This window comes from Pseudopipra pipra, chromosome 3 (assembly GCF_036250125.1).
Source record: "Pseudopipra pipra isolate bDixPip1 chromosome 3, bDixPip1.hap1, whole genome shotgun sequence".
NCBI classification, from domain to species: Eukaryota; Metazoa; Chordata; class Aves; order Passeriformes; family Pipridae; genus Pseudopipra; species Pseudopipra pipra.
The window spans coordinates 101,374,082-101,398,400 of NC_087551.1; the positions used below are offsets into that span (position 1 = coordinate 101,374,082).

At 43.7% G+C, this 24,319-nt stretch overlaps 1 protein-coding gene across 2 annotated transcripts in view; it reads left to right on the forward strand.

Annotated features, from left to right (window-relative positions):
- Positions 1 to 24,319, forward strand: part of GRHL1 (grainyhead like transcription factor 1) — a 41,751-nt gene extending 17,432 nt beyond the window's left edge. For both annotated transcript variants that reach the window (XM_064650509.1, XM_064650508.1), the window contains exons 9-16: positions 7,070 to 7,228; positions 13,007 to 13,094; positions 15,355 to 15,494; positions 16,328 to 16,365; positions 16,462 to 16,550; positions 18,261 to 18,346; positions 19,972 to 20,036; positions 21,196 to 24,319. In XM_064650509.1, the coding sequence (XP_064506579.1) occupies positions 7,070 to 7,228; positions 13,007 to 13,094; positions 15,355 to 15,494; positions 16,328 to 16,365; positions 16,462 to 16,550; positions 18,261 to 18,346; positions 19,972 to 20,036; positions 21,196 to 21,310 (780 nt within the window). In that variant the 3' untranslated portion in view covers positions 21,311 to 24,319. The remainder of the gene's footprint in view (positions 1 to 7,069; positions 7,229 to 13,006; positions 13,095 to 15,354; positions 15,495 to 16,327; positions 16,366 to 16,461; positions 16,551 to 18,260; positions 18,347 to 19,971; positions 20,037 to 21,195) is intronic.

A 24,319-nucleotide genomic window follows, 5' to 3' on the forward strand; every position in this document is an offset into this window, starting at 1 on the left:
CGCTGATTTATTTTAAGAGTTTATTCTAGCATAATCCTCTCTTGGTGTTCACTGTAGGAAGAATTTCAACTTTTTTGACTGATGAATGTTGCATACATTTATATGGATGCCATTGTAATGAAGCAGCAGTCATATGCCTCATTAAAGAAGGTGTTGCCACCTTCAGCAGCATTGAGGAGGTACAGGTTTGGCTAGTTGGAAATGAAACTATGAAATGTGATGAGTCAAACATACTTAAAGGGAAGAGATTGGTGTGAAGCCAAGGCTGCAGACCACAAATACTTTGAGGCACAAGTACACACAGCCTTTGGAGCAGTGACATAGGAAAGTCATAGCAAGTATTGCTTACCTGCCTCTTAACACACACCTCTCCCTGCTCTGTCATGGATTTTCTGAAAAACAGGCATATGCTGCCCTTGATTTTAAGCATTGTCAGCTAGAACCAAGTTTTCAACTCACTGTATTTCTTTCAAACTTGGTGTTCCAAGTTCTGCCATTGTCTGGTCCTTCCAGCTATGGGACTCATGATGTATTTCCTAAAGCTGAATGAAAAATCTCCTGACATTAGCTTCTCTGTAGAGAAAATTAGTAGGAAAATTAGGGTGATCTTTTTTTTTCTTTTCTTTTCTTTGCTTTCCTTTTATACCTGATGGTTACTCTTCCTTTTCAACCGTTTTTGTGCCTTTGTAGACTTAATTCTTGGTTTTGTCAGGGTTTGGGGTTTTTTTGGTTTTTAAGGGGCTTTTATTGGTGATGGTGGTTTGGAAGTGTGAATTGGTTTTCTGTGGGGTTTTTTGTTTGTTTGCTTGGTGGGGTTTTTTTCTCTCCATATTGCCACTTTTTTGCCAAACTGTTGTTTTTATTTTCTTTCCAACTAACCTAACAAAACCTGGCCCCATACCTTTATCTTATCAAAGCACAGGGTGGGAGGAAGCATCAGTATGACTGGGAACCTCTATCTCCAGGTTTCCCATATGTTGTGAGCAGAGACATTGCTGTATTTCCTTGCCTTGGAACAGGATGGAATAACAATCAGCATTGTTCTTTGTGAGCAGGAATATGTATTTTCCTTTCATTACCATGCATTTTTGTTTTGTTGATGGGGTGAACTTGCTAGGAGGATGTTCTCTTATCTGGAACTGGTGATATTTCCCCACTTGTCATTCCTTGGTGTGGTGTGGGACCCATGGTAGGCTCTGTGTCAGTCACCCAAATTGGGCTTGGTACGTTTGAATGCAAACTAACTTCCCTGGGCTGCGAGCAGGATGGTTCTGAGTCTGACTGGGTGGAGCTGGAACGGATGCAGCCCTATTGCACATCTGCCAGACAAGCCTTATTTGGAGTGTCCGATCCCAAAGGCAAGAGGTGGCTGAGGAGCCCACAGGTGCAAGAATTGCCCAATTTTTTTATCTCTCTCTCCTGGCTCACCTCCTGCTGATGCAAAACCTGTGGTGCATGTGGGAGGTGAAGAAACTAATGTGAGAGCAGTAAGATGAGGCACCTCTCAGGTGATCTGTACCCAAGTGTGGGTTTGGGTTTTTTTTCTTTTAAAGACAGAAGAGTCTTCCCAGCATTGCTTTTCTAGGACATGCCTTCGTGGTGTGTGCAGGCAGACCTGTGCTTGCCTGCCTGCACTCCGAGCTCCCTGGCTCTGACCCAGAGCCAATCCTGGAAGCCATGTAGCTGGATTGGCACAAGGCAGTGCCCAGGCTGACAGCTCTGCCTCTTGGAAGGGCTTGGAACTGTGCTGGTGTGATTTAAAAGGGTTTTGGACTGGAGATATTTTGTATCCAACCAGTTCGCAGCATAGGTGAAACGTATGTGGACAAATGTTCAGAAAACGCCCTTTATTTTTTCCTTTTATATTTGTCCAAGCATTTAGAGAAACCATATGCTTTCAGCTATGAGCATTGAAATAACCAACTTCAAGCTTCTGGGTAGTTTTTCTTTACAGGAGGGGGAGACACTGCCTTTGTGTCAGGGAAATGGTCTCAGGACCCACCCTTTGTCTGCTGTGTTTTGGGCAGAACATTGGAACTATTTTAACCAAGGTCAAGAAAAACAATATCCGACTGCATTCCCTGGAAAGAAGCTCATCACAGTTTAATCTGTCTCTGGTTGTTGTACTGTATGCTCCAAACTCTGTATTCTTTACAGACACAGTAATCCAAAATGAAAAGCATCCTGACAATTTCAAGTTGAATATAACATAGACCGAATATAATATAAGTTGAATATAACATAGGCTGGAGCATTGCTTCTATGAAGACAGGCTGAAGAGTTGGGGTTGTACAGCCTGGAGAAGAGATGGCTCTGGGAAGACCTTAGAGCACCTTCCAGTACCTAAAGGAGACCAGAAGGAAAGCTGGAGAGAGACTTTTTATGGGGGCTTGTAGTGATACAGAGCAAGGGGGAATGGCTTTAAACTGACAGATTTAGATTAGATATTAGGAAGAAATCTTTACTGTGAGGGACTAAAACAGGTTGCCCAGAGAAGTTGTGGATGTCCCATCCCTGGGTGTGTTCAAGGCCAGGTTTGATGAGGTTTTGAGCAAGCTGATCTCGTAGCAAGTGTCCCTGCCCATGGCAGGGGGGTTGGACTGGATGATCTTTAGGGTCACTTCAGCCCAAGCCATTCTGTGGTTAAAATGAGTGGCTTTTGCCTACTAGTGTCAGAAAAGTTAAAGTTTTTATCTGAATTTTCAGTAGAGAAAAGTCAGACCTCATGACTTCCCAGCCTGCTTTAACCACCTGACCCCTCACGCCCCTCCTCACCTAAGCTGGGAGGAACACACCGTGCCTACATTCAAATCTACAAGAAACAATCTTCCATTTTAATAATGCAGAAAAAAAAAATTAATGTGCTTGGATTGGTGAATAACATCTTAATCCTTTGGGTACAAAAATATAACAGAGCATAAATAGGAGAAGGTAAATACAATTTACCTGTCTTCTCTTGAAATGAAAGCCATGTGGAGCAAGGTGATCAGACTGGAAAAAAATCCCAAGTCTGCCTCTGTAGGGCCTTATCCAGAAGGATGTACAGGACTTTGCACAATAGTGTGACCCATGCCTGTGTCTGGGGACTGGTTGGAGCTCCTGGTGTGCTTGTACCCAGTGGAATTGCTCACCATTACCTATGGCAGCCCCAGATGTCACTGGTGTGTACCTACGTACCGCTGCTTTTCAACTGTGCTCTGCAGTGAGTCAGATGAGGCTGTACAAGGTGACATTTCATCTAAAGCTGCTGCATATGTAGCCTTTGGACTAACAAAATTGCTGGTGCTTTTTGTGTGACAAAAGAGTACGGCGTCCAAGATAAACCAAGGAGAAGAGATCTGGGTATGCAAGCCTTCATTTAAAAAAGGCATCTTTCATCTCGCTGACAGTGAGGTTCCTGCAGGGCTTTGATTGCCCTTTAATTATGCCTGTTTTTCCTGGTTTGTTTGAAAGGCAGATCTTGTTAGAAAAAGGTGCTGTGTGGAAAGAACTTGGCTGTCTCTGCTGCCCTTCCTTGAGGGCACACAGCAGAGCTGTCGGATTAATTTTTTTTTTCTGCATTATTAAAATGGAAGATTGTTTCTTGTAGATTTGAATGTAGGCACGGTGTGTTCCTCCCAACTTAGGTGAGGAGGGGCGTGAGGGGTCAGGTGGTTAAAGCAGGCTGGGAAGTCATGAGGTCTGACTTCTTCCCACGTTAGCTTCCAGCATGATCCCAGAGGAGGTGCTTTAATCCTTCTGCCTTCGGTCTTTTGTTGTGTGCAGCTGGGCCACTGCTCATCTGCCCCAAAGGCTGCAGGAATCTCAGCCTAGTGTTGGAGAAAGGAGACTCTAGTGTGTTGGGGTGAATGCCAGGTGTGGGGGGTTAGCAGTTTGTACCAGCTCACGCTTTTTGTGCTGTTTGGTGTCTCATCTGAGACCTCACTGTTGTGGAGCCATTTGTCTCAATGACTATCTTGGCTTTCATGAGTAAGAGATAGAAAAATCATGGAAAAAAATTAACAAAAAGTAAAAGAAAAATAAAGTCTGAGTTTGTTGGAGAGAAAAGCCTAGATATATGATTCAAATATAGACTAAAAACTTAACTGCCGAGCAAGCAAAATTACTTGAGAACAGGTTTCTAATCCCTTTAGAAATCTCAGTTTTAAAGAAAATCTGGGTAACTTTTGAGGGCTTTACTCATGTTTGTAAGTGCCCAGGCTTGACAGTGCTCTATTTTTAAGTGCTGCCTTTATGTCAAATCTTGGGAGGCAAGATGAAAATGGTTTGGGTTTTGTTTTTTTTTTAAGTAACAGCAAATCTTAATATAGCTGAGAATGCGGAACTGCCTTTAGAAAAATAGGTTGAACACATGAAAAGGAATCTTGCTCAGCAGGCTGAAGACGCAGAGCAACTTCTGCGGTTATGTTTTTCTTTCTTCTGGCAATTTTGGGGTGGGGATGTAGCTGGCGCAGTCACTTTGCCTTATGTTCCTTTTTGAATGCAAGTCAAATCTTCCTGAACAAAAAGCACCCGGCTGAAACTGTTTTAGCCTGAACTGGAAGAGCTGTTTGCTAAAACTCTTGTTTTGTGAAACTTGAGGTATCCTGAAGTTGCTCAAAAATAGGAGTTACAGGATGAGTAGGGAGAAGTATATGGTCCTTTTGTACTGGCTCAGTACAAACAGAAGACAGGCTGGTGGCTCCCTGTAGCTTCAGAGAGGTGATTAGGTTTTAGTTGTCATCTCCTGCCTAGAGTCCTGAAGACTTAAATGGTATGAAAATGAAATCAGCTGCTTAAAGCCAAAGCTAATCAAATGAGGAGACTCTAAAGCAGGAGGATAATCTTTGTCATCTGACAAGCAATCCTAAATTCCCATGGGATACCCATGCAGCTCCACTGTAGTAACATGCATCTGTCATGCAGAGACTCTTTGACCTTCAGCCCAGTGTGGTGCATGGGCTTTGTGTGGCCGGTAAGCCATAAAAACTGAAAACAGACCTGAAGTCTCAAAAGAGAAGTGACAACATATACTGGAGAACTGGTGACTGGTATTCAACACTGCTGGTGTCCAGTGATGTGAAACTCAGTTGAGGGATTTCACAGAAATTTTGAGGCGGTGGTGGACCTGCTGACGTGGTTGCTTGGGCATGTTTTCCTTAAAGAATGAAGTAACTCATTTCTGTATGAAAAAGTTATGCATGAATATTCAGTGTAGGTAAATTTAAAATTAAAATTTAAAATGTAAAAATATGCAAACACCAGAGCTGAGGGTCTTTTAAAAAACAAAACCCCTACTCAGGGAACGCAATTATTTAGGCTGTGCATACATCTGATTACCTAGCTCCTAAGCCGGTGAGAGCAGCTCTTCAGACTCCTTGAAGCTTCCCCCTGGGGTGTGCCAGTGCTGCAGGCAAAATGCCCTTGTAAAGCCAAAGGTAGCAAAAAGGGAAGCAGGTGGATAAAAGCTGGCAAAGCCATCCTTTGAGTTGGTCTGGGGAAGACTGAGAAGAGTTTATTTTAAAATAATTTTCCTGGCTGTGATTTGAGATGTATAGAACACTGTCACAAAAAGTTGTCATAGAACAGCACAGGTTTGGGAGAAGACAGAGAAGTTGCTTAATTGCACTACTCTTCCTCCCTGCCCTGTCTTTTTATACAGCAAAAAGATGGAAAAAACATCCATGGTGGGGAAAAAACAATTACTTTATAACCCTAATCTGGTGATAGTTACAAAATTTCCATTTCCCCTCTTTCGTTAAAACTGTTAAAGGGTGTTGTAGAACCTGTGCGAAGAGGCCCACGATAAGCGGCACTCAGCAAAACCAAAGCCCATAAGCTTTTCCAAGCCTGGCGTGAGCCTTTGCAGCTCCGGGAGGTGGCACCAGCTCACTGCGGAGGCTCGAATGGCGCTTCCTGGAAGCAGCACCGAGCCATCGGGTCGTGGGGATGCTGCTGCCGCAAGATCTCTGGGAAGGTGCTTCTGGCTCCCAAGGCTTTTGATTACTTTGTGAAGCAGTGAGCTCCCAGCCTTTATTCTTGAGGCAGAGAGGAGAGGAGTCATTGCAGGTCTTGGTGGCTTGTAAATTCCTGGTAATTAATCCTTGCAGCTTCTTCTGAGACGTGCTGGTAATGGGCATTGTGCCTGTAGAAAAGCCTGGCACGCTGCAAGCCCATGTTCTGGATACAAAATCCTCTGGTCTATCTGTTCATACCCACATAAGGATATTTCTTCCTTCTGTTAAGCAGCACTGGACTTGTGCTCTGCCTGCGTGTGTGCTTTGGCTTCTTTGGTTTTTCTTGGGTTTTTAGACCATTATGAAAATTAAATTAGATACGTTCAAAATCACAGTTAATTTCCCATGTAATTAAGTTTTTTATAAGAATAATACAAATATTTCTCTTTCCCTTTCAATCTGAATGTTAACAGGATATTGCAGGTCTTACTGAGGAATATTCAAAGTAGTGTTCAACTTCTTAGTATGAAGCCCAGAAATTTTTACTGAAATAATGGCATTATTCCTGTGTTTAAAGATAACATGTTCCCTAATATTTTTAAAAAGCTTTTAATAACATTTACAAAAAATAACATAAAACCCCTTCAACCAAGTAGTTTCAAGCATAAGCTGCGATAGCAGCAGCTTATGTAAAACTCAGGAAAAGATTTGTTTTAACTTGCCCGAAGTAGCATAAATTTTTCAAAGCATGGTTGTGTCCTTACCAGGGTGATAAACACTGAGCAGTGAGGATTGAGTATAGGACAATTCCTTCTGCTAAAAATTTGATGATATTTGGGATTTCTTGGGTGGAAAAAACTGGGAAAGATGGGTGGAGTCTTCCTAAAGTTGGGAGAGTTCGTTGAAATCTATTCTGGATAAAGTGGCTTTGTCCCCTCTAATGGCTTATATAAAGACTTAAGAATGTTGTGGTGCTTGGGGATTTTATCTGATGTCTCAGAAGAAAAGAGGTCCTGCTTGTAGTGGCAAGGACCAGCATTTAGATCTCAGCAGTCACCGAGTAGTCCCTTGCTCAGTGGTCAGCCAGAAGTCAGCGTGTCACTACTGATGGGTTCTGCTTTCTTATTCTGCAGGTTTTCATTTCTGTGAACTGCCTCAGCACAGATTTCTCCTCTCAGAAGGGAGTTAAAGGCCTGCCCCTGAATCTTCAGATTGACACCTACAGCTACAATAACAGGAGTAACAAACCTGTCCACAGAGCCTACTGTCAAATTAAAGTCTTCTGCGACAAGGTAAGGTTGGGTCACTGTGCCAGTGACTGTTTGAGAAAGGCTGTTCCACAGCTTAGCAGCTTTTTTTTTTTTTTCTCCTCCTAATTCTGTCACTTGCTATTTTGACTCACTGAAGAGTCCTGTCTGTGTCTAGCCTTTGCAAGGAAAAAATTTCAACCCCTTCTACTTGGCTCATAAATGTTGTGATGACCTCAGATAAATTTGCTGCTCTCAAAATGCTGGAGTGCTGAGAAGTGTTCCTAAGCATTGACTTTGGAGAAAGGTCAGTCAGTGGCAGACTGACACTGGGAAGTCCTGCAGAGTGCCTTCAGCAGGAGAAATCATTGCCAATGATTTGAGCAAGAGAAGGCTTGTCTTTCTCCCCAGGCTGTATTGTCTTGGTCCTTTTAAATTTCTTTTCATGTTCTTACTGCACTTGTAATAAAAAAAAAAACCAAACCAGTAACTCGCATATCTTGTGAGCAGAAAATGTATCACATTTTGTGATGTGTGATACATCAGTGTAGCAAAGCCCCTTTACAAGCTGGATGGGTGCTGTGGTTTGACTGCTCTGCTTTTCGGTTTTAGCACACAGGGAATTGATGCCTGTCCCAAAACCACTGCTCACCAGAAGCTGTGAAAGAAACAGTAGGAGCTGAGCTGGAAGCCACTGTAAAAGCTTAACTGCAAAGAAAGGGTGTTTCCTAATCTTTGTAACCTGTTGCTGCCTGAGCAGTCTTTTGAAGGACCATGGCAAGTAATGTGCAACGTTGCTATTTCCAGAGTGACCAAGATTGTTCTAGGCAGAGATAAATGCTTCCTGGACTTCCTCAGTCCTTCCTTTGATTGCTGTGAACTATGTGGACTTCCTATTCTGCTGGTATCCTACTTGATTAGGGCCTCTCATTCTTTGCATCCAGACTCTATAGGATGAACTTTTATAAGTGATATCTCAAATACCTCTGTGCAGCTGCAGGTCTGAGATGGGCTTGTAACCCTCACTCTCTAGTCCTGTGCTGGCTTTTCCCTGGTCATGCTGTGTGGTCTTGCCTGGTGATCGCCCAGGACACTGACCCAAAGATTCATCTCATGCACCACTGTTCTGCCTCCACTTACTGCCCAAAATATGCAGAGCCCTCTGCACTGTCCCCTTGCTGTAGCATCCCATTGACTCATCCTGCCATGTTCTGTTGTCCATCTACATGCCTTTAAATAGGCCCCTCTACTTTCCTGCATGGCTAGGAGAGCTGCCTGTAGCTGCTCCCATTGTGATGTTTTCAGCAAATAATTTACAGGGAAATAGCATAGGCTTTCCAGAGCCATCTTAAAGACTTACCAGTGAGCCTAAGAAGCTTGGGTCTTAGGGGCTTTCTTCAGGTCTTTTTTTTTTTTCTCCTCCTTTTTTTAATTTTCTTCTTTAAGATGAGACTGAGGCAAGCGTGCCAACTAAAGTTCTTTCATTAAAGTAATCTTGTAGTCTTGTGTGTTATCAACCTGTATTCTCTACAAAACAGTGAATATGAACTTGCTGCAGGGTAGGGGGGGATCTTTTACTCATAAGTTGTTCAATCAATTGCTGACACCATGCTAAAATTACTGACAGGCTTGTGCTACTGCTAATAAGACAAATCAGTTAATAAAAAGGCAGATGTGTACTCAGCACATAACTTGGAGACCATTGGAGTCTGTCAGAAATTTCAGCAAATCTAGTAGTACAGGAATGGCAGTGCAAGTTTTATTTTCTTTTCAGATTTTGACTTCTTCTCCTGCTTTATTCCTCTAGACACTGCAAATTGTACCTGAATTAAAAGAGAAGGGAAAGAAGGAGAAATGCCAATCAAAATCAGAACAGGATAATAAAAAATAAGACTGAATCTAATCTTAAAGCACCTTCCCTCTCCCCTCTCTTCTTCCTGGGCTCAGCTTCACTTCCTAATTATCTTCCTCCTCCCCACAGCAGCACATGGGAACAGGGAATGGAGGTTGCAGTCAGTTCATCACATGTTGTCTTCTGCTCCTTCCTCCTCAGCAGGAGGACTCCTCACACTATTCCCCTGCTGGTCCACTCCTGTGGACCCTGTGGGTCCCTCCCACAGGAGACAGTCCTTCACAAACTTCTCCAACACGAGTTCGTCCCAAAGATTGCAGTTCTTCACAAACTGCTCCATTGTAGGTCTGCCATGGGGTCACAAGTCCTGCCAGCAAACCTGCTCCAGTGTGGGCTGCTCTCTCCATGGGGCAACAGGTCCTACCAGGACCCTGCCTGCTCCAGCAGGGGCTTCCCATGGAGTCACCCTTCCTTTGGGCATCCACCTGCTCTGGGCCGGGGGGTCCTTCATGGGCTGCAGGGGGACAGCCTGCTCACCATGGATTGTACCACAGGCTGCAGGGGAACCTCAGCTCCAGAACCTGGAGCACGTTCTCCCCTTCCTTCACTGACCTTTGTGTCTGCAGAACTGTTTCTCTCACATATTCCCCCTTGTCTCTTCTGACAGCTGCTGCACAGAGGGTTTTCTCCCTTTTTTAAATTCATTAGCCCAGAGGCACTACCACTGTTGCTGATGGGCCTTGGCCAGCGGCAGGTCTGTCTTGGAATCAACTGGCATTGGCTCTGTTGGGCATGGGGCAAGTTGCTTCTTAGAATAAACATCTTCTCAGAGAAGCCACCCTTGTAACGCCCCCAAACTGCCACATCAAAACCTTGCCCCACAAACCCAATGTACTCATTGACCCTGATGCTGGCTGCTTGCTCCAGGCTCCTGTAAGAGCACTGGCGTTTCAGAAGGGGTGCCTATTTTCTGCATTGAATCTTGGGTATCAGTCAGCTGGTTTTGAATGTTTACAGGACCATTGTTACTACAGTACCCACACCTGTTGCAGTCCTGAATGTGTTTGTCCTTGTGTGGCCACTCTTACCTGTAGAAGTTCTGTTATCCATGTTTATTCTGTGTAGGTCCAAGCCTATAGCGTGGAGGTGTGCTGGAAAAAAGCAGCAAATTGTGATGCTGTTGGCCTCCTAACGGGGACAGTTCTGTGTACGTGTCCTCAATTCCTTTGTCTGTTAAGACTGTGCTTGCACTGCACGGCTGAACTGACTTTGAACCCAGATAGTGGCATGGCAATCCTCTGCTGTCTCTTTTTTCTTTGTACAAATCAATAGATATCCTACGGAAGGTCAAACAGTTTAGTTGATGTTATGGGGGGGCCTTCACACAGGGAAGCAGTGAAAGAGGAGGGTTCCCATGCTTGGGTGGAAGGGAAAGCTCCTGATACATGTTTCTGCTTATTATCTGCTGTTTCTGAGACAAGTTTCTTCCTGTGTTTCTGTCTTCTCCTTTGTATTCTCTCTGTAGAAAGGGTGTCCACAGATGCCCAGGATGTTTGGTTTTTATTTAATCCTATGTGGTTTCAAGACCTGAGTAAAGTAGTATGGGTGTAATGATGTCATCCTATTGCATGTTATGGTACAAGCTTCATTCAGGCTTGGCCTAGCAGTATTTGGGCTGTGTAGGGATGGGGCTGACCTGTCCTAGAGGAAGAAGACCTTCTCTGCTGTAAACGGTACCTCAGCTATGCATCCACATGAGGAAGATTAAATACAGGGTTTCACAGATTATAGCTAGTGTTGCCCTCTGGGATCTGTTGTTACTCTGGTACTGATGGGCAGTGCTGTGGGAAGGCTTTTGTGGGATGGCAGGAAGAAGTGAGTGAGGTGCTGGTGGAAGGAGGGAGTGGATGCAAGGCAGCTGGGGGCAGGGTGGGCAGCAGCACGGAGACTGTTCCTTTAGTTGCATGATCACAGGATGTTTTGGATTGTACAGGGCTCTTAAAGGTCATCTAGCCCAGACCTCTGCCATTGGCAGGGATACCTTCCACTAAACCAGGTTGCTCAAAGCCCTGTTTAACCTGGCCTTGATGACTTCTAGGGATGGGGCATCCACAGCTTTTCATGGGTAACCTGTTCCAGTGTCTTATCACCTTCATCATAAAAAAATTTCCTCCTTCTGTCCAATATAAATCTACTCTCTTTCAGTTTAAAACCATCTCTCCCTGAGCTCTGCTGCAAGGCAGAAAAGCCTATTACCAAGGCATAACTTGCTGTTTTTATGTGAGATTTGAGATGTGTTTACCTGAGTCCCAGTAGCTTGGATCAAGTTGACTTTCAAGCAGGGAATGGGAAGGCAGAGGTTTTCTCAAAATGTGTGCTCTTGTTGGATCAGCATGTTCTCCACATGGAAGCAGGTGCTGTTCTGTAGCACAGTGTTTGAGTAGCAGAACTGTATTATTTCCACATGAAAGGTAAAAATCATATCTGGAGCCAATCTGATCTTTCTGCTCTCAAGCTGAGATGTTGTGACTGTTCTGGTAAGGGAAGTCATAGAGGGGTGTGGGTCTAGCTCTGATGAGGTTTAGATGGGATGTCTTCACTGTAGTAGCTGTATCATCTTTATGGGGTCAAGCAGAGCTGGCAATGCCTGTGTCTTCATGTGTAATTTTTTTCTCTTTTTCACAGTAACTGCCTGAAGCTGCTTGTGTCCCTCTCATTAGGGGGAGAAAAGATGATACATATTAATGTGCATCCAATATCTTGGCTAACTTTCCTTCTTATTGCTAGTGCAGATGTTACCTAGGAGGCATAAGCAGCCTGACACCTATAGAGCATTGATTTAGTGGGAGGTAAGGAGGGCTGTTCCCCTTCTCCCATGCAGTGCACTGTTAGGCACCAATTCTGATCCCATGGCCACATGGTTTTTGACACCGTGTTTGTCATAGCTAATCTCTTCTTCCCCCAGCACCATGTGAGGATGTGGGTGTGTTTTGTCAGCTTTGCAGGAGTGGGAATGAGAAATAATGGCTTCCTATGGCCAGATAACTGTTACCTTTTACCCTGCTTTGCAAGAGGGTGTTGAGAGACAGGTAGAACTTGTATATACCAGTTTGGGCAATAATCTGATGGTAGCACCAGGATTGAGTGTTGGGGATCTACTGTGGGTTTATCACCTCATGGAACTGGCAATGTGACATCCCTGATGTAACCCACAGTCACATGTGAGGTCTGGGCAGAGGTGGATGAATTAACACTATTCCAGTACAAACCTTCTTCCTTCCTTTTCCCTCTCTATCATAGTTGCCTGCACCTTGCAGAAAATATGGCACTGTCCCCACATCTGCTTGGTTTGGAAGGCCAGGAACAGTGCAGGCATGAAGTTTGGGATCTGTGTATTCCACCATAGCCTGGCCCTGATGAAAAGAGAAGTAGTAATACCTGCTTTAAAAGGATGCATGTCTGCAGCTTGAGATGTGTGGGGGCTGGTATAAGTGCTGCAGGCTCGATGTGAAATGTGCAGGAAGGTGTTTTGCACTTGTTGATCCAAGCATGGTGTGACTTCTATAGATCAGGATCTATCAAGTGAACTGAGGGAATGTGCAATTTTTTATTGTCTTAAACATTTAACCTATATTTTTATCTCACACTTTATACAATTGTTATAGATGTGGGTATCTTTTGTCATCATATCCCCATCTGACTTAAAAGAAAAGCAAGTGTTTGCATCTTGGGTATGGTTGTTGGATTTCATTAGATGCTAGGACTCAAAAGTAAGCAGATCTCAGAGTTGGCACTCACTGACAAACCTAGAGCTCAGATACTGTGGAGCTGACCTCCACAAACACAGCTCTGGGATAATTGGTGTTCCTGCCTCTGCAGCTGAAAACAAAAAAAATTAAAAGTGTCTCTCTCCCTCCCTCTCTTTCTCTCCTTTCTCTCTCCCCCCCTTCCCTTAATCTCTTGTCTGACAGGGAGCAGAGAGGAAGATCAGGGATGAAGAGCGAAAGCAAAGCAAAAGAAAAGGCAAGTGCACTGACCCCAGCTCTCAGTTGAATGCCTGTAAGTAGAAATTATTCCATCAGTGTTTTAAATACCAATTTTGATTTTGGCTACAAATATCTTGTGCAGTAGAACTCTAAAGTCAATTTTTCCCACATGGAATAGTGCTTATTTTAAGCAGTTGCGGATGGAGTCGTCATGTTCTGCAACACACTGGGTCACTTAGGGCTTTGTTCTGCATAGTTCTTTCTGTCCTAGACAGGGTCCTGCTGTGTATTCAATCAGGTATGGGTTGTAGCAATTGAAGTGAGAGGGTGTGGGTGGGATTCTTGGGCACTGCTGGAGCCCCAGCAGGTCCAGGTGGCAGCAAGAACTGTATCTGTTCCAAGTGTTTCCAGCTTGATCCTAAACTTAGGCTTTAACTTGCATTGAAAATGTTTTACAACTCCTCAGCAAGGCAGCGGCAGCCTTGGAGCTGAGCCTTCAGCCTCCCAGCCCTATGCTCACTCTTCTAGAGCAAAGTGGTCCTTAGTAAATAATTTCAAAGTTTCTGCGGTGTGAAGGCTGTGGAGACCTCAGCACTGTAGTATGTAAGGGCTGAGGAGTTTCTTTCTGCTGAACATCTTCCTTTAGCTGCTGCAGATGACAGATCCTGTATTTGGATGACTATTCACTAGCAGAGCTGCTTAGAGGAAAATGTATCTCCCTGTTCTTTGTTTGCACGGGGCAGGTGCGTGCTCTCACTTGCTCTGCGCCGTGTGCTATTAACAGCCCGACTGGTTCAACAAGCAGGCGCCTCACAGCTTGTCGGGCAGGATTTTCCTGACACAGCAGGTACAGGTTGCTGGAGCAGCTTCAGAAGAAGATAATGCTGTAAGGGAACCTATTTGCTCAAGGGCAGTTGTGGAAAGGGCTGGGGTTTTGTTTTTTCCCCGAAGTACATGATGAGAGGTAGGTTTAGCACACTGTTAACATTTCACAAATGAAGTAGCCCCAGAGGCTCCCAAAAGATTACTGCACACAGCCCTTTGCATAATGGCTGGAAAGGGAGGACAGTTTCAATATGCCTTTCCAGGATCTTATGATTTTACAAAAGCTGTTTTCCATTATTAATTATTTTTGGCTTGGGCTTAGCCTGATGTGACCCTTCTTTTCCTGGAAAGTACAATCCTTTGCTCTTTAGTTCTTGTGTTGTAAGTTTTTGATTCCTTTAAGCCATAAGCTGTTATACCCACCTGCAGGATCACAAATGCCACATGTGCATGAACTCATCAATAGCATAGAAATAGTTGGTGGCTTTTGGTCAAATTTATTTTTGCAGGGATTGCTCAAGTTTCTTTAAGAAACTCAGTTTTGCAAGGAGAAAAATGTGTATTTTCTACTGAGGACATGAGAAATGAAGTGGTTTTTTTTGCAAAACACTTTTTTTGTTTGCGGGTGGTTTGACCCCAAATTGATATGTTTCCACTGGGTAAAATGAAGTCATCAGCTGTGGTAGTTTGACATAAATGTGTCTGAAGTGCAGTTCAAGGCACCTCCTGTCTCACTGTCTCCCAAGTGGGTCTTTGTGGTTGAAGTCTGCCCTCTTGGTGGCTTGTGTCACGTCAGCTGGTGCATTGTGAGAGCTAAAGTGCTCCGTGGGAGACAGTGCTGGTTCTTGGAGGAGGTGGACTAGGATCTGACAGCTTGAGGTGACCAGAATGAACAATGAGATGAACCAAAATGTGAAACTTTAAAGTGTGGAATCAAAACGTAACTCTCAGTGTAGCAACTTGGAAACCACACAATTTGTACTGTGTCTGTAGTAGGTAGTTATCCTGTGGTGCTGTCTCTTTGAGAGGTTCCCAACTGGGACCACATGAGTTGCAAGTTGTTCCCTTGTCTTCTTTCTGTGTTCCTGGTATGGGAACACCAGCAAGCTTTTGAGGGAATGGACAGGGAAAAGATGGGGCATGGACTAGTTTTTGCCCTCTGTTTGCATGGTTTGCTTGGTATATGGAAGACCTAGGTTCCTCTGTTGGGGTGACTGGCCAGGTTATTCTCCATCCTGCTTAATATCTGAACAAAGTCAAGCGGCTCAATTGGAGAGATAGAGAAAACTTTTACTACTCTGTGAAGCAAGCTGTTTCTTTAGGGCCCAGTCCCTCAGTTGAGAGGTAGACAATCCAAGTTCAAACTCCCTCACTACAGAAGCTTTTTGCTTTGACCCTGACTACAGAGTACCCTTGTTCAGTAGCATATGTGCCTTTTAAATGATGGAGGAAAGCCACAGCCCTATTAGGGCCTTCACTATCCTTTCTTCTGATCTTTGTCTCTGCAGTTTCTGATGTCAAAGTGCCCATGCTTCCCTCACACAAACGTACAGACATCACCATCTTCAAGCCCTTCATGGATCTGGACACTCAGCCTGTCCTTTTCATTCCTGACGTTCACTTTGCAAACCTCCAGCGTGGAGCTCATGTAAGTAAAGTTCATGGGTGTGGGCATGAAGAGGCTCTGGGATGCTGTGTGTACACATGAAATGTCAGACTGTCTGCATCAATGCCGTAATCAAATACAGGCTGAGTCTCATGTAAGCAAGGGTTGTTGCTCCAAGCTGCATTGGCAAGAGTTAACTGGGGATGTTTTCCCATCAAATTGGTTTCCTATGAAGTCCAGTTTCTGTGAATCTGAAAGGATTTTACATGGCATCTCCACTGATTGAACTGCAGGCTGGTTTTCCCTTGTAGTGCCTGTTGGGATCCTGGTGCGCTGTTGTACAGCGCGGGCTCCTCCACCCGCCTGCTGCAGGGTGAGAATCCATCCTGTGGAACTGGCACACGTGTCAGCTCTGTGATCCACTGCCAGAGCGCCCTGCCTCAGTGTTCCTGGAAAGTTCCAACTTACAGGAAGCCGGAAGGGAAAAATTAGTGTGCAACCAGGTTTCAAAATCTTGGACTTTCCTGAGCCAGGAGTTCTGGTGTGCTCTAACATAATCTAAACTATACTTTTTTAAGAGCATTGTCTAGACTCCTAGCAGGGATGGAGAATAAACATCTGCATGTTTTCCTACAAAGTCCCTAGGTCTGTCAGACTCTATGCCAGTCCAGAACAGCTGGTTAGCTGTTCTTTGTTCCTGTCTCTCTCATTTGAGATCCTTTAATCATTTTTATGAAAAAAGGTAAAGAAGATGCTTACTGGCTTTTGGAAGATTGATTGAAAGTGTCATTTGATACAGGGTTGAAAGATTATAAGAAGAAATGAATTCTAGTTCTGGATAAAATTTTCACAAAATTTCTCCTTTGTTTTGAAAGGTCCTTCCTGTTGCTTCAGAAGAACTAGAGGGTGAAAGGTAAGAGCTGCCCTTCTTCAACCTACTGATGTCTTGCTCTCAGACAGAGGAGTAAGTCCCTGTACAACTGCTAACTTTTTGCCCTGTCAATGACAGCTCCAACCTGAAGAGAGGAGCTTATATTGGTGAAGAGGACTTCATCGCTACTCCAAATAAGATGGCCAGAATAGAAGAGCCAAAAAGAGGTATTTTCTTCTTTCAGTGAAGAGACATGCATCTGAGATTAAAGAGTGTTTAATTTATTTTGGTGTATTCTTCACCCTGATTTCTCTGGCTTTGAATAGTGACAGAGTTTGTGTGTCAGGATGTAGTTCAGCTCTGCAAATCTTTTAGTGTCAGAATGTTTGGGGTATTCTGCCAGCTTAGACACTAATTGGCTCTGAACCTGTAAGGAAAGAAAGTCAAGAGGAGGTGAGCAGCTTACCAGTCTCCCTAGTGGATTGGGGAAGAGAATTTACCATGTAAGCCGCTACGAAATCTGGAAATCTGCTCCAGAACTTTAGGCAATACTCAAGAACTGGTTCTAGATATAAGATTTTTGCATCTTTCATGGTGCCAGAAAATGGGCTAAGAGAATATTCTGCTAATTTTAGCTGTGTTTCAGTCATTGCAATTTCACGTGGCACTGGATGTTGCTGTGGTGTCGTGGAAGGAGATAAGAGGTCCCTTTGGGGTGGTGAACATGGTGTATTTGCCTGATGACAGTCATGTGTGGAAGGACCACAACAAAGCTTGAAATATTAAACTTGTATTGCAGCAAAGGTTTAGTCTAGCAAGTCTGACCATAATGGGGCTGCACTTCTGTAGTCTGGATATACTAGTAAGGAAGGATGGATTTTATAAAAGGAGATTAGACTTCTTGTTTTTTCATGTTTCTGTATGCCAAAAGACAAGACCCATGGGATTCTTTCTCCTTTGACTGGGTGTCATCTGACCTGTGCTGTAACTGAGAGCATGTGTGCTGTCTTCCTTTTTTTAGATCTACAGTCTTTCTTTTTTAAACCTGCCTTTAGCAGAGGAAATGCATCCGGGTGCTGTGCTGTCCTGAGTTGACCTTGTTCAATTAGAAATGCCAGTAGTTGTTCCGTGTTGCAGGTGTGTCAAAACTGTGGCTGATAAACCCTTGCGAAGAATCCAGGCTGCAATACCTAGTCATTAGAAGATGGATTAAAGACAGCAAAGCTGTTAAAGGCCAAGCTTTTTTGCTTTCCTGGCTTATTCCTCAACCTTAATGCAGTTTTTAATGAGGCTGATGTTACATATAATGACTCTGTGCTAGCTTGAGAACGCTAGGGATGCTCACCTAATTGGGCTTCTTACTCCTTCATTGCCCTCCTAGCAGGAGACCAAGCCTGTATTGTCTGTCAGCTGTAGTGGTATGAGCATTACTGAAACACAGCAAGGGATTGGAAGAGAGATGAGACAGCTAGGAGGAGTAGAGGACTGTACAAATAAATTATTTAAAAATTAGAAGGTGTCCAGGATGGGCTTCACCTGGTGTGGTAGCATCTATCAGATCATTTGATTGTGCAAAGTCTTATGGCAGATAACCTGTGAGACATAGAGGAACCCAAGAGTCTCAAAGGTTTGTGTTTTGTCTTCCTCCTTTCTGTGTTTCAAGTATGACCTTTTTTCAAATAATAGAGAAAATATTAAAGTATTTTGACAATAAAGATGCTTGAGCATGCAATAGCTTTATGTGCAAAAAAAGTACGTTTTGAGTTAATCTAGCTGTGCATGTCTGTGATGCAGTCTGCAATGTGTATTGAACATATGTATGTCCATCTCTTCGTAAGATCCTCAGAGTGTGTCACTGTGTGCTTAGCCACTATGGGATACAGATCTTTTTGAGGACCAATTACGCAGTTAATTCCTCTCTCCAAATTGCTTTTCAGTGTTGCTGTATGTGCGAAAAGAGTCAGAGGAAGTCTTTGATGCACTGATGTTAAAGACACCATCTCTGAAAGGCCTAATGGAAGCGGTAAGTGACGAGGTTGTTTTATAGTCTTTGCCTCCCGCTTGAGAAAGAGCGAGTGTAGCCCTGGCTACCCAGTGCTGACACACTGGACAGTCACAGGAGTCAGACTCTCAATCATAGCTTGTGTCCACATATTTCTGCCCTTCTGGATAAGAAGCATAAGGCTGATTTCCTTTCAATAACATGGAAATTAATTTAAATAATGCTTTAATTCATTATCAAGAGACTTCAGGAAGCTTCTCTTTTAAGCACCTTCTCCCACATCTGTGGGGTCTGAGTGTAAGAAGCCTTTCTGAAAATCTGGGTGTGTCAAACTTGATGACTGGATGTTCCTCTTGTCAGAGAGGGTATTTTAGTCAGAAGATGGAGTGATTCCCAGAATGTGTTCAGTGGTTTGGGTTTGTTTCAGTCTTTCAAAGCCTCGTTTGGGGGCCTCCCCTGTCGTTTCATAAGCAGTTATGCAGAGCTCCAAGTCCCAGCTTCTGTGTGTGCTTGAAGACTTTTATATATCTGTGCACCTGTGTGAAAATGCTCTCTGGTACTTGACTTCCAAAACAGCCTTCCACTACCCCTGCTGCTGCAGTGCAAGGGAAAGACAGAGTTTAAGTCCAAGGAATGGTGTAATGTTTGGCAGGAGCTCAAAACTGACGTTTCTGTCTGTCTGTTTCTGTGACTAATGCCTTGTTGATGCTCAGAGCACAGGAGCTTGGGGCTGTACAGACAGGTCTTGCCATTAACTTTGGGACCCAGAGGTGGTTCTGTAACCAGAATCTTTATCTCTTCCTGGCTTTGAGGCTTTGCCAGCACAGACAGCTGGAGGTGGGGGGCTAATGGAGAGAGGGATTGAAGGCTGTGGAATCCTCCCTTTCTCCGTGGTCCTGAAATGAAGCTGCACCTTTGTTGTTACTCTTGGATTTCTTAAAGCAAGGAACTAAGAGCTCACAGCTGTATCTTGGGGGAAACTCCGTGTGCTTTTTCTGCATGCTGAAACAGCATATTGGTTTGGTACTTGCTGTTGGTGTGACAGAGCAATTTGCCAAAGTAAACTAGGCTTAGGTTACTGACCTCCTGACTTGCTGGAGTGCAGTGAGATGCCGTGGTCAGTGGCTGTGGTTTCACACACACACATTGACATCACCTTGCTGGGTAGGGGGAATATTTCTGATCACCTTGTGCCCTTAACAGCAGAGAGCTTCACTCTGTTGCTATTTTCTTCCTGCACCACCCACTGTCCTGACTAGTTTTCACTTGATCCCTCTGGCACTGAATTTAAAAATGTGTTTCAGTACACTAAGAGAACAGACAGTCAAGAGAGAATGAGAATCAGGGTGTGGAATGGGTTTTTAATGCTTTTGGGTGTAGGGGCAGGAGGTTGCTCTATGAGAAGTCAGTGGCCAGGTCTCAAACATAATTAAATTTTTTTCACAGAATTTGGCAAACCGCAGAGGAGGGTTTCTTATCTGTAGGCTTATGTTATAGGTCAGGATTTAGTGTTGCTCTTTATAGAGCAGAACAGTTGTCTTCATTTGCAGGCTTTTTTTTTTGTTATTCCTTTCTGTAAAATAGGAAGGGGAGGATGGTGCCAGCAGTCTCCTTGCCTTACCAATGACTGCTGTCTTTCATTCTAGATATCTGACAAGTATGACGTTCCTTTTGATAAAATAGGAAAAATCTTCAAAAAGTGTAAAAAAGGGTGAGTATGTACCTATGCAAAAACTGCCTAAGAATATGAACACCTTTTTTCAAACCTGTAGGAAGGTCTGCTTTATAATTCCTCATACACTGCACATATATGAAAACCATATGCAGTTATGTGTGTGTGTACACAACGTACACGCGTTCCAACATCATTCGTAGAGCTGAAGACTGGAAGACTATAGGAAGGGTCCTATAGAAATATGTAGTTTAACTTCCTGGGTAAATACAAGTCATGGAACCTCTCTGAGCTAATTGTTACTTGAACTGAAGTTGATTATGTCAGAGGAAGAAGAGTTCAGTTCGTTTAAAGACTCACAGTGATTAAGAACCTCCTTCAACCTATGTTAAATTGTTCCAGTGGTTGACTGTGCTCACTGTATCTGCATTTGACTACAATTACTACACCTGGTTGCCTTTTTGTGAGCTAAATTGAAGAGAACTTTATTGTGAAGTGTCTGTTTCTCACAGAGACCACACTCCACCATGTTTTTATTTTGTAGCATAAATAATTGAGTTCGCTTCTGCTTTTCCTTTTAATTTCTCAGTAATTTTGGGGGGGTTTCTCTAAAGTCACATTGATGTTTCAGCCCCTTCACCAAAGACCTTCTGGCCAGAAAATTATATCTTTCGAGGGTAGTGCTTTTATAGCAGAATCATCCCACCAGAATAGCTGCAAAAGTTTAGAATTTATGGTACCTAAATCACTGCTAAGCACAGCTTTGTATGCAGGTGTGCCCACAAACACACAGGTATCAACCTTTCTAGCAAATGGAAGAAGTGGCCAAGTATTGGTGGTTTCTTCCCTGCAAACTCTGTAGGGTTTTGTGCTGATAGTTTATAAACTGTCAAGCAAACCCATTAAGAGCCCCGAGTGTCTGCAGCTTCAGAAGGATTTCTGCCAAGATCTCTCTCCCTTTCTGGTCCAGGATCCAGATTTAACCCTTCCATTCAGACCCTAAAAGTGTGGTTGCAAGCCTTGATGGCAGGTTTGGGTAAAGACAGCCAGATCTGCTGTAGGAAGCAATGAGTTAGAGAGAGGTGAGCAGGGATCCACTGTTACCCCTGGATAGTCCAGAGTTTCTGAGGTTTGAGGGTGCCTTTGCTGTCTTTGACATTTAGAACTGTAATATATCTGATCTGTTTTATTTTTCCAGAATTCTGGTCAACATGGATGATAACATTGTGAAACACTATTCTAATGAAGATACCTTCCAGTTGCAGATTGAAGAAGTTGGAGGATCTTATAAGCTCACTCTGACTGAGATCTAAGATCACAGATCCTCTGTGGATTCTAAACAAAGGTCTCAAGTGAACATTTTCCCATAATTCAGTACATTGGGCAAAACACTAATGATCTTCTCCAGAAGAAAGCCATGTGTTGACTTGTTCTGGGGAGCAGAGCAGTGGTTTTGCTTAATACATTTGTGTTTCTGTTTTTGCTCATGACCTTATTTGCACTTGAAATGAGCGAGCAAAGATCTGCAATTAAATGGAGAGCATGTATATATTTATACTAGTGTATAAAACACTAGTAAATACAGGAGGGAAACACTCCTGGAAGGTGGCCTTTTAGACTGGTGATATCTTATTTATCTATTCCGTAACCATGTTTGAGCCCATTATCAGCTAATACCATTTTACTGGACTGTTTTCTGCTAGGTAGAGCTGCACAACTACTAATTGGAGTTGCATGCAGGTTGGACAAAAGTCTTTATAATGTTTACTTGTGACCAGGGCAGACTGTTGAAATCATTTGTGTCACTTGGGGGGAACATAAAACTGCCTTGCTTATGAAGAACTCGCCTTAGTAACTGTGTGAACTCTCATCAGATGAAGCTATATTGTATATAAGTGCAATATATTTTTGAAGGTTTGTAAATGTGTACATACAAGTGATATATAATATATATATAAAATATGGTGTTCTGTATATACCGTGAATATATGCAACGAAGCCCATCTAAAAGGATGCCATATACAGAGAAAACATATTTAACATAGATATTTAGAAATGGACAAACCCTTAACATGCACCAAAGGTGAGCACACGTTTGTACGTTCATAGGAGGCACAAGGGACCTGCTTGTTCAACATGGATCTTCCTGTGTGGGAGGAAAATGGTAGTGGCTCTCTCCTAAACCCTCCTGCACAGCCAGGATGGCAGTCCTGGGCTTCTCTTAAGAACTGCCAGTTTGAAACAGCTGGGTACTGCTGCCCTGGGAGGTAATTTGGGCCAAGTATGAGAGTTGGATCCCAGGAGGAGCTGAGCAGATGCAGTTCCCTTGAAGTCTCACTTCTAGGGGTCAGGAAGGTGGATTTTTTTTTCTGTAGCAGTGTACTTAAGGCTCAGCTGGATGCTGCCCACACCAGCAGCTCAGGCTGGATGAACCCGGGGGCTGGTGCCAGCTTGCAAAGTCATAGGATGTCAACAACTGGAAATGCACAGGCAAGGTTTTTGAGAGAGGAAGGTGGCATCATGGCTCAACGGACCAAGCGTTGGCAGGGAGTAGGGCCTGCAAGCAGGTTACACATTGTTGGTGTCTGTGCATCACATGGACCCACTGCAGAGCTGGAGAGACCACACGGGCAGCAGGCATCTTGAGCCTAGAACCAGCTGGGAGTGCCAAACACCTCCAAAATTTACTGCTCTGCACTATTTACTCGTTGTGTGCATGTGCTTATGAAGGAAAGGCACCCTCTGGTTAGTAGCAAGTGAGGGAGGAGCATTTAAACAGCAGCACTTGGCTCTAAGGCAAAAACCTGCATTACATGGTGAACAGATGAATGTGAGTGCCATGTCCAGTGTCAGAGATTTTATTAGGCATCTGGATAATGAAAAAAGGTTTATAATGTTTTTAGATGGCACAAAGCTGCACATGCCTCACTTAGGACATGAAGGCCAACCTGTAAAGCCTGGAGAAATAGTCCAGAAAAGTAGGATATGAATCTGTTTAATAATTAAGGATTCTACTTGATAGTTAATGAATCATAACTTAAATTGTTCAGCTCTTTTGTGGTTCTGTTTGGAAGAGGGAGGCAAATACCACATTGAGTTGATCAACAGCAGCATGGCCTGCAGGAAATCTCAGATCCACCTTTTGCATTGCTGAGGCCTCTGCTGGAGAGTGGTGCCCTGCCAGCAGAGCCTGGTCCTAGTGGATGTCTCAGAGAGGCCAGACCATCCAGTCCTTCAGCCAGAGCTCGTGGCTTCTGAAGCGGAAGGGCTAGATGATTTGGCTAGTGAAGGGTCATCTTCAGAAGGAAAGGTTGACGGGAGCAGCCTCCCAACCTATGGAAGTGTTCTCCACATCCATTGCAAGCACAAGTAGTGGGTGTAAATTGCAGAAATTCAGGTCAGGTGTTGAGGCAGTTTCCTCTAGTGAGAAGAGCAGGTTGCTCAGGAAGGTGGTGGTTTGGCGTTGGAGGTCTTCAGAGCCAGGCTGGGCAAAGATACCTCTGGACTGTCACAGGTGTAATTGATTGTCCCTTGGTACTGAAACCAGGTGATCACTTCAAGTCCCTCCCCACCTTATCTTTTCATGATTTATATGAAATACAGTATTTTGGGATTTGTATTAATCTTGAGCTGGTTCGTGGACCACTCCATTCCCCCCTCCTTCCTTCTCCTCTTGTTGATGGGCCCACCAGAGGGCTGACGATACTCTGGGCACCACGTGCTCCCCTCTTTGCTCTATGGCTGGAGTTGGGCAAACTCCACATGGATGCATCTATGACAGTGAGTATGTGGACAGAACCCATGGGCTCAAAGCTGAAGGAGAGAAGCTGATGTGCAGCACAACATGCAGAGACTTAGCCAACATATGCCACCCCATACAGGAATCCACCGCCTGCAGAGCAGCCACGGGACTCGCCAACCTGCCACTTGGGCTTCCCTTCATCAGTCATGGGAATAATGTTACTATGGCAAGGGAATTTTTTTAAAAACTTGATATATAGAATACATATATATATTTACACATTTTTATTGAAAATGGAAGTTTTATTACAGAAACTTGGTCTAGGGTCAGGGAAATAGATTTAGAGTCTCCATAGAGGTAAGATTGATATGAATGTTATTTCTTTTTACTGCTTAATGAAGTATGTGAACTAAATCTGACGATTGTTTTCCACTATAAGATACTCTGGGACACGGGTCTTATAACAGTAGCAGCAATGTCATGTATGTTTTATGAAACTGATTTTTTTGTTTTGCCTGCTGTTTTTTAATTGAAAATGTATTTTAAACCAAGCTATTAAATTTTTTATGTTCATTTCTAA